The sequence below is a fragment of the Parasteatoda tepidariorum genome, chromosome 9 (assembly GCF_982258835.1).
Source record: "Parasteatoda tepidariorum strain Cologne lab strain chromosome 9, Ptep-v5.0, whole genome shotgun sequence".
Lineage (NCBI taxonomy): Eukaryota > Metazoa > Arthropoda > Arachnida > Araneae > Theridiidae > Parasteatoda > Parasteatoda tepidariorum.
The window spans coordinates 41711529-41722000 of NC_141763.1; the positions used below are offsets into that span (position 1 = coordinate 41711529).

At 38.3% G+C, this 10472-nt stretch overlaps 1 protein-coding gene across 1 annotated transcript; it reads right to left on the reverse strand.

Moving 5' to 3' along the window:
• Positions 1-7802: 7802 nt before the first annotated feature.
• On the reverse strand, positions 7803-9017 carry LOC147804015 (uncharacterized). The gene has a single exon (XM_087151379.1). The coding sequence runs from the start codon at positions 9015-9017 to the stop codon at positions 7803-7805; it is 1215 nt and encodes a 404-aa protein (XP_087007505.1).
• Positions 9018-10472: the final 1455 nt, after the last annotated feature.

Genomic DNA, 10472 nt, shown 5'->3' on the forward strand with positions numbered 1-10472 from the left:
AACAGACGAGAAAACAGCCTTTTGGCTGCAAGACTGGTCGAAAATTTTTTTTACCACAAAACTATAATGAAAAACAACAGGCCTATTTCGATAAAAAGGGCATGTCAATGCAGGTTGATGTGTTTATTACATAAATTAATGGAATAGTTAAAGATGGAGTAGTTAAATTTCCACAATTGGAAAAGGATTTAGCTAATAGACGAGAATAGTGGTGGCGCCCCCCTCTTCTGACCGTATCTAAACAAACATCGCTTGTGTGCAGCTTAATGCTATTTAAATAGGCTTTTTCGTGATACTTTGTTTTTTGAAGTTTTTTTATTAAAAAAAAAGATTTCTTTTAGTAGAAAACGGATTTTTCTCGTAAGAAACAGTTCATATTATTAAATTAATAAGGTCTGAGTTTGAAAAAATTAGTAAATATTAATTGAAACGTTTCTATTTAATACTGATTGTTAAGCCTTGTGATGTAAGTTTTGTTTACAATTCGACAGGTTGATATGTATAAATAAATATATTATATTTATTTGTCATTTTTGTTAAACATAGCGAGGAAAGCTGTTACAACTTAAAACATTAATTTTTCTTTAAGGCTAAATATGTGTTTCTTTAAATTTTTTGTAATGTAAATAAATTATATTGAGGTCGTTTTGTTGACTGTGTTAAGGTGTCTTTATTAATTTAATCAAGCATTATTGATTAAAATAAATGAGAAATTTTTTTGTTGCCTGCAGTATATTTATATAGGTTATTTTTAATGATATGAATTTTCCTATCCATTCCATAAAATGTGTCTAACAATTTAAATGTTTATGATGTAATGGAACATAGACTTTTTGATTAAAAAACAAAATTGCAATCTTCTTTGTATCTGTAGAATTTTTAAGAAAGCCTAATAAATTAAATTTAGATTTTGTTGACTGTGCAAGCATTATTCATTTAAATAATAGCCTATTCTGAACTAAATGGTTATTCCAATCTATTTCACGAATTGTACATAAGAATTAAAATTCTTATAAATTAATAGAACATTGGCTTTTTGTTTTTGAATAAGTATTAAAATTGTAATCTTCATTATTATAATGATTGTATCAATGATATGTGGAATGTTTTGACAAAGTCTAATAAATTTAACTAAGATATTATGTCTATAAATAATTATATTTTAGTTAATCATGGCTAGAAAAAGCATAAAATTCCACCATATGGCTGCTTTTTTTTGCAAGTGAGCCAAAACTTCTAGAAAAGGCCGAAAATGCTGTTTAATCTGGGCATGTGAAAACGATGAATTATGACGGGGAGAAACTGATCGTTAAAGCAACTATTGATGCTAGTATGAAAGATAAAAGCTATGCTGTACAGGTTTGTGATATTTCTCTTTTTTTTTATTTATTTACTATTATTCCATATATTCTTCAATCTTACATTGTATTTTATTTTTATCTTTCTCTCTCTAGCTTTATTAAAAAAATGTTTACGCAATATTGATTTCATAGATATTATAAATTTTTATTTACTATTAATCTTTTTGCTTCTTGTAGATTATTTTTCAGAGAGATGGCTCTGTCGACAGTGTCCATTATGCATGTCCCAGAGGAATAGTTTTGTGCCGCCATATGGCAGCCGCACTGATATATGCTCATCACAATGTATCAGTTACCGATCAACTATGCAAGTGGAATTTTAAAAAGCCTCAGAAGAAAACTTCCGATGTTCAAACGGTTAATCAGCTTTTCCCGTGCAAGAAATTGAAAGTAACTAAGGCCTTTTCTCACGACATCATGAGAAAAGAATTTCTCACACAGATATTGTCAAACAAGATGCTATTGTGGGATTTTCTTGGCTGTTAGCTGATGAGCCGCCTCCAGCTACGTTGAATCATGTTTCAATGGAGGGAATTTTTATTTTTGAAAGGAAAACACACCCTTTAATTCTGCTTATGTTCTCGAGAAGGCAAAATTGTCTCCTGAACATATATTTTCCATAGAAATGGAAACCAGAGGACAAAGTTCAAATTGGAAATGGGCAAGGTACAGGAAATTTCGCCTCACAGCCAGCCATTTTGGATACGTCATTAAAGCCATGAAACGAAACAGCTATCCAAAATCCCTTTATTCACGACTGGATTGGATTGAATGTAGGGTTTAGTGGCACAAAGTCCAAATGAGGACATGCTGCGCCAGAGAATACGGTAATTGTTCTAAAGCCTAAGTACATACAAAATTTAATTGTAGTACAATTATAACTGATAAATCAGTGAATAAAACAAGATAAAAGCTATGAAAATTAGAAAAAAGGTATGAGTATAATCAGATAAAAGTTTGAGTACAGTATAAAACGCACGAAGTGAGTAAAATGTACAAAATAGTAAGATGTTTGCAAAAGTGTATAAAATTGTAGATGTGTTAAAACTTTTATATGCTGTTGAAAATACCTACGGCACGTAAAAATGCAAAAATGTTAGGATGGTGAGTATCATCTAACAAATCTTGCAGGCATAAAATACTACTCCCAAAAAGCTTTAAGCGAAGTTGATTAAAACATGGACATGTTATTAAAATATGATGAACTGTGAGAGGAACGTCACAGGTACTGCATTCGGGGAGGAGTTCTCCAAACAGTAGATGGAGGTGTGTTAACCGGGTGTGACCGATTCGGAGTCTGGTTAGCTTTACATCAGCACTACGCAAGCGCAGCACTGGAAAATTATCTAAATCGAATTTAATGCTATGCAATTTATTGAAAACTTTCAGGTCCCATTGCTAATGGCTCAAAAGATTTGTCCAAAATCAAGCAAATCCAATGGGGCCTTCATATTGAAAAAGCTGGTGTTTCTGTTTTGGATACAACTTTAAACGTTAATGTGAATGAAAGCGGGCTGTGGCTGTATTCCTCTGGGTTGCTTGGTGCGAATTTATAGGTAAGGGTTTTGTCTGTGTTCCTTTACCACCCTGTTGTATCGAACCCAAATGGGAAGAGACCACCCGCGTGTTTGCCGTGCGTGGAGACCCGTGTCCCAGGAAAAGGGGATCCTGGTAGTTGAGGGGCATCCTGGTACCCCAATACGCTGCTTCGGCCCGTGCTTCAGGTAAACGGGAGGTGCATAGTGGTCTATATGCATCTATAGTGGTGCATAGTGGTCTATATTAAGGGTGGAGGCTGCATCAGGGGTGACACTTGGTCGTATAGCTATCGGTTAGCATCGATGTTAAGTAACGGATTGGTGTCAGCATCAACTTGTTATTTATATCCCCTAAATAGGACTCCGTGGTGGGTGGTGCCGCTGATAGTGGAAACGAATGAAATTTTCTATGGTTGAAAATGGGAAGGAGCTCCGTTCCTCACACCAATCAAAAAACAGAGGAACAACTACAATACCGTACGATTATGCTCGATGTAGTTCAGGTTTCTTCAGTAGTACGCTGCTTGTAGTTCAGGTAGTACGCTGCTTGTAGTTCAGGTTTCTTCTGAAAAACAAGCAGATATATTAACGTCTTGTACTACCATGTGCTCATTTGAAGTAAAAGTCTCTCCGCATACATCCTTAAATACTTCTAAGGGTGTTATTTCCGACTTCTCTTCAAAAAAAAATTATGTTTCTTTTTAGTTTTTAGTATCGCTGGGATAAATAGGCACCTCGATTTTATGTACTTCCACTGATAGATCATGTGCCATGTTTTTTGTCGGATTTCTTTAAAAATGTAACTTAAAGTTTTTTGTTAATTTAAATTAGTTTTTTTTATTTTATTTTGATACCCAGCATTACTGCATCATATTCGGTACAGTGACCAGGATGTTTTTCCGAGAATCTTGAGGAGAAAGAAATGTCCGGAATTGAATTGAATTGAATTGAATGTAGGGTTTAGTGGCGCAAGGTCCAGATGAGGACATGCTGCGCCAAACAATACGGTGAATCCATTTAAAAACCTAAGTGCATACAAAATTTAATTCTAACACAATTATAATTGATAAAATAGTACTAGTGGGTGATTAAGACAAGATAATCTAATTAAAATCAGATAAAAGGTATGAATACAGTATAAAACGCACGAAGTGGGTAAAATGTACAAAGGTGGTAAGATATTTACAAGAGTGTATAAAACAGTAGATGTGTTAAGACTTTTATATGCTGTTAAAAATGCCAACGACACGTAAAAATGCGAAAATGTTAGGATGGTGAATGTCATCCAACAAATCTTGAATGCATAAAATGGAACTACCAAATAACTTTAAACGATGTTGATTAAAACATGGACACGTTATTAAAATATGATGAATTGTGAGAGGAACGTTACAGGTACTGCATTCAGGGGGAGGTTCTCCGAACAGCAAATGAAGATGCGTTAACCGGGTGTGACCGATTCGCAGTCGAGTGAGTTTAACGTCTGAACTACGCAGATGCAGAACAGGCAAATGGTCCAAATTGGTTTTAACACTATGTAGCTTATTGAGAGTTTGGAGATCCCACCTTTGCTGCCATAAAGATGTTATAAATTTTCGAACATGCAGTTTAACATCCGTAAAAGGCACAGATAATGGAAAGATATCAGTGGCAGAACCTGCACAAGAATCGGCCAGGTCGTTTCCAGGAATGCCAACGTGACTCGGCACCCAACAAAACATTACATGAAACCCATTTCTGTGGAGACTACATAGCAAATGAATAATAAGATCTAAAATTGGATGATTTTCACTGCGAATGTTATCCAACTGGCGCAAAACGCTCATACTATCGGAGTAAATACAATACCTCCGTGTAGACCTCGTGGAAATCAGTCTCAGTGCCAAAAGGATAGCAAAAGCTTCAGCTGTGAAGACTGAGCAAATAGCTGGGATTTTATAGCTATAGGTTTCATCAGCAATGACGACACCACAGCCAACGTATCCAGCAGATTTTGATCCGTCTGTAAAAATTGGTATGTATTCAGAATATTCGTTACGATGTTCAATGAAGAGTTGTTGGAAAATGCAGGGTGTAACATTGGTTTTACTGTACGACATAAATGGAGCAATAAATTGATATGGTGAGATGACCCATGGCGGTATGAGAAAGTGATCAACTGACTGAGATGGTAGTTCGCAGATATCAAAGGTCTGTATGAGTGAGCGAGTGCGCAAATAAAATGGACGAATGTGTGAAGGTCTATTTACGTACAATCGCTCTAAATCTGATGATATCACATCACGGCGCAGAGGATGTGATTTACATGACATGATACGATAATAGTATATCAGAGACAGTTGCATGCGACGTAAATCTAATGGAAATTGATGACAAATAACATATAAACTTTCAACTGGGGATGTTCGAAATGCTCCAGAAGAAATACGCAAGGCAGCATGATGTACCGTATCTAAGTAACGTAGGTTAGAAGCTGTAGCCGAGCCGTAAACTGCACACGCATAATCAAGCCGCGATAAAATCAGCGCTTGATAAATACGCAGTAAGGCTATGCGATCCGCTCCCCAAAACGTATTTGACAGCACACGCAGCATATTTAATTTCTGCTCACATCGTTTTCGCAATTGTCTGATATGAGGGATGAAAGTCAATTTACTATCGAAAATGACGCCTAAAAACTTTGCGTGTGGCACAACAGGTATAGCAATGTTACGAATGGTGATACCGGGATCATTATGAAGGGTGCGTTTACGACAAAAATGAATGCATGAGCTTTTAGAAGGTGAAAGGGTGTGTCCATTGTGGTCGCACCAGTCTAAAATCTTGTTCACTGCTAACTGCATTTGCCGCTCGATGACTCTCATGTCGGATCCTGAACACGAGATGTGTAGATCATCGACATAAAGAGAGCCAGAGACAGCAGGTGGCAGTACACGTAAAACTTGTGAAATATGAATGATGAACAAAATGACACTCAAAACACTGCCTTGGGGGACACCTTCAGTCTGGATATATCGTTGAGAAAAGTTGGATCCAATCTTAACGCAAAAATAGCGCTTCAGTAAAAAGTTTCTGATGAAAATAGGCAAATGACCTCGGAGACCCATTTCAAATAGAGCTTTGAGAATTCCATAACGCCAAGTCCGGTCATAAGCTTTCTCAATATCGAAGAAGACAGAGACAAGATGATTTCGCCGAACAAAGGCATTACGGATTCGCGTTTCCAGTTCTACAATGTTATCGATTGTGGATCGTCCCTTACGGAAACCACTCTGAAAATCTGGAATAACGTGATTTTTTTCGATATAGTACACAAGTCGTGCGTTAGCCATTCGCTCAAACGTTTTACCAAGACAGCTGGTTAACGCAATAGGTCGATAATTGATTGGATCTTTAGCATCCTTTCCTGGTTTTAAAATAGGTATCACAATTGCTTCACGCCAACCAGAAGGGTACGCTTGTTCAGTCCATATTCTATTAAATAGCATAAGGACATTTGACAAAGACGTCCGATCTAAGTGGCGGAGCATGTGATATGTGATACCATCAGGACCGGGACTTGTGTTATTAGCTCGAAACAGTGCTCTCTGCAATTCTGTAAAGTTAAAATCACAGTTATAATGAAAGTTGCGTCGCGTATGAAAGTTAATAGTTGTCCGTTCAGCATTTTGCTTGTAGCTTTGGAACGCTAAACTGTAGCTATCAGGTCTAGAAACCATTGCAAATGCCTCGCCAAGGATATTACAAATGTCAGTAGGGGACGAATATATGGTACCGTTTTTCTCAAACACCGGAAGATGAAATTCACGGTAAATACCATTAGCTCGTTTGACTCTCGACCAGACTTGTCTGGGAGAGGTCGTAGCTGTAATAGAAGAGACATAACGGCGCCAGGAGTCTTTCTGACTTTTGCGCCTCACTTTACGTGCGATGGCTTTGGCATGTTTAAAAGCTAAAAGGTTAGCAGTGGTAGGAGAACGACGGAAAATGCTCCACAAACGTTTCTGCTTTTTATGAGCAGCTGCGCATTCAGCATTCCACCACGGCTTACGATGACGAGGGAGAGATGCAGTAGTTTTTGGTATGCTGGATTCGGCAGCATGCATAATCACCGAAGTTACTTTTTCAACCGCTGTGTCAATACTGTTGTCAGTCACCATATCTTCAGTAATGTCAGCAAGTTGCGAGAATAGAATCCAATCCGCACGATGATAGATAAAAACTGGGGGTCTGGTAGTGATAGGAACACTAGATGAATACGAAATTATGATTGGGAAATGATCGCTGTTATGAAGATCTTCGTCGACAGTAAATTGGGAGAACGGTAAAAGTATAGGTGAACAGAAGGCCAAATCAATGCAATGAAAGGTCCTTGTGGGTTCATGAAAATACGTGTCTTCTCCTTGGTTCAGCAAACATAGGTTATTGTCTAGGATAAGTCTTTCTATTTGTCGCCCTCGAGCATTAGAGTCAGAGCTACCCCATAGCTCACTATGGCCATTAAAATCCCCAACCAAAATGAATGGAATGGGCAGTTGATGAAGTAATGAATTTAAATCGGCTTGAGCAATGGAAGTGTGTGGAGGTAAATAAATTGAGCAAACTGTAATCAAAATATTAAGGTGAACTTGAACAGCAATAGCCTGTAATGAAGTTGATAGCGAAAGGCGAGATGAAGGGAAACATGTGGAGGTAAAAATTGCAACGCCACCGGTAGGTCGATTACCATCAACGTAATCATTTCGATGACACGCATAATTTCGAATGTTGAAACTGTGAGAAGGAGATAAATGAGTTTCTTGAAGCATAAAACATGTAGGATGATATTTTAAAATGATGTCTTTGATGTCAGACTTCTTATTGCGCGTACTACGACAATTCCATGATATAAAAGAAATTGACATTATGTTTTAGATGTTGAAGTTATAACAGTCGGAGCGTCATCGAATAGTGACTCATCATCCGATGGATGCAGACTTATTTCATCTTCCATGGGTTCAAGATTGTTGGTAGTAGGTTTTTTTGAGTATTGATTAAATTTAGAGTCTTTTTTCTTGCGAGAAATTCCTGGTTTTTGACTAGGGGGGAGTTTTAAGTTCGAACACTGCTTATGAGCAGGCCGAGATCTTTCAGACGAAGTTGTTCTAGGTGCTTTCTGTGGTGGCGGAGATATGGATATGGATCGGGTGGTAGGTCCAGTGAAATTAAACAGTGGTTTCTTGTTGGTTTGCTGTGGAGTATCTGTTTGTGTGCTGACTGTACGCAGGGAAGTCTTAGCTGCCGCTGCATAGGACACTCCCGACCGAGGAGTACGGGCGGTGACTATACGGCGAGCTTCATTGAAAGTTAGATTTTGCATTACCTTAACAGTTTGAATTTCTTTTTCTTGTGACCATTTTGGACAGCTTCTCGAGTATGCAGGATGATCCCCTTTGCAGTTAATGCAGAGGGATGGCAACTCGCAGGAAGCATCGTCATGGTCAGAGCCAGAGCAACGGGCACAGGTTGGATTGCTTCGACAGGATGTTTTAGCGTGACCAAATCTTTGACATTGGAAACATCTCAAAGGATTTGGCACGTACGGTCGAACTGGGCAATTATACCAAGCAAGTTTCACAGAAGATGGTAACTTTGGTGTATTGAATGTTAGGATAAGATGTTTGGTAGGGACAAGATGACCGTCCCTCCGAATTTTAATCCTACGAACTGCGGTGACATTTTGATCTGCAAGGTTTTCAACAAGCATTTCTTCGTCATCGTTCACGAATTCTGCTGCTGATATTACACCTCGAGAAGTGTTTAGTGACTTATGAGGCGTGACATTAATTTTGAATGAACACATAGATGTACAACTAGATAAAATGTTGGCCTGTGTCATCGAGGAGACTTCAACTAAGAGGTCACCTGAGCGTAATTTTTTCACAGAGGCGACATCTCCCAGTATAGAAAGAAGAGCCTTGTGAATAAGAAATGGAGATACTTTATTGAAAGAAGTATTCGGTACATTCGGATTCGTAAGAGCTACCAAGAAAAATCGAGCGTAATCACACGGTACTGAGGTTGTTCCGCTGTTTTTGCAGTGGTGTGCGGAACTGAACACCTTACTATTTTCGGCCATAGAAAATATCAATCACTTCAGCTACCAGCGGCACCACCCACCACGGAGTCCAACTTAGGGGATGCAAATAACAAATTAGTGCTGCCACCAATCCGCTATTTAACACCGATGCTAACCACTAGCTATACGCCCGCAAGCCACCCCTGAAGCAGCCTCCACCCTTAACGAGGTGCCCAGTAAGTGACGGCGGGCTTGACCCTAGCCAACAGATGATAATCGAGACTAGCCGATTGATGCACACAGGTCAATATGCACCTCCCGTTTACCTGAAGCACGGGCCAAAGCAGTGTATTGGGGTACCAGGATGCCCCTCAACTGCCAGGATCCCCTTTTCCAGGGACACGGGTCTCCACGCACGGCAAACACGCGGGTGGTCTCTTCCCATCTATGTCCAACACAACAGAGTGGTAATCAAACACAGATGACAAGCCCTTACCAGCAAATTTGGCAACCACGACAAGGGGGAAGAGAAAGGAGAAAGTAAGAGAAAAGGGAGAGGAAACGGAAGGGAGGACAGATCACTAGGGTACCCCGGGGCGTGACTCCCTGTGTTTACCTAAAGAAGGTAAACCCCCTTAGGGGTATCTAGTGACAGGATCAAAAGAAATGTCCGGGGGGAAACTGACCAAATTGTAAAAAGATTTAAGGAGCGATGTTTGATTCGGATCAAGAATTAAGGCTTGTGACTCGATGTCACAGAGATATTGTGGTAATAGTGTTTTTCTGACTTCAAAGATTTTTGAGTAACGATATTATTCTTTTTTTAAAAATTATCATTTCTAACAAAATATTCTTCAGTTTCCTTAGTGTCAAAAATATTTAAATTGTAATGTTATTTTTTAAACTTGCTTCAAAATCATAATTTATCTTAAATTGTTTTCTTACAGCAAGTACCTACCTAATGAAACATAAAATTTCTAAATAAAATAAAAACAATATTGGTATTCTAGTAAATAATTTAAAGTTGAAATATATTTATTCGTTAATCAGATACCCCTTTGACTGGATGCTTATGGCCAAGTCGTAACTCTGATTCATTCTAGTTATTAAATAATAAAAATTTGCGTTCAATGGTTTATAGTTTCCTTCAATGCCTTCAATACCAAGATTCAATTTTTTTTAAAATTTACCAGCAACTAGTTTTGATGTCTAAATTGAGGCCACTGGCAAAGCTGAACTAACGATTACAGATCATCTAAAGTGAAATCACCAGTGCAACTAAGACATTGACAAAGGTTAGTGATAGATCATCAAGCAAGGTTTTAACTGATCTTCCAAGTAACCCCCCAAGACCAGCGCCCACTACTAAGTAACATTTATCCATATCAGCAACTAGCCCTTCTGTGTTCAAGTGGATCATTTTTTCTAGTTCCCTGCCATATTCATAACTGATGATTCCTGCTGAGAAAACAGCATTAACATCAGGGTGACCAAAAGGTTAACTATTATGCCATT

What these genes read in the sequence shown, in the direction of transcription:
- LOC147804015 (XM_087151379.1), bottom strand. Translation starts at nt 9,017, where the DNA reads ATGGCCGAAAATAGTAAGGTGTTCAGTTCCGCACACCACTGCAAAAAC.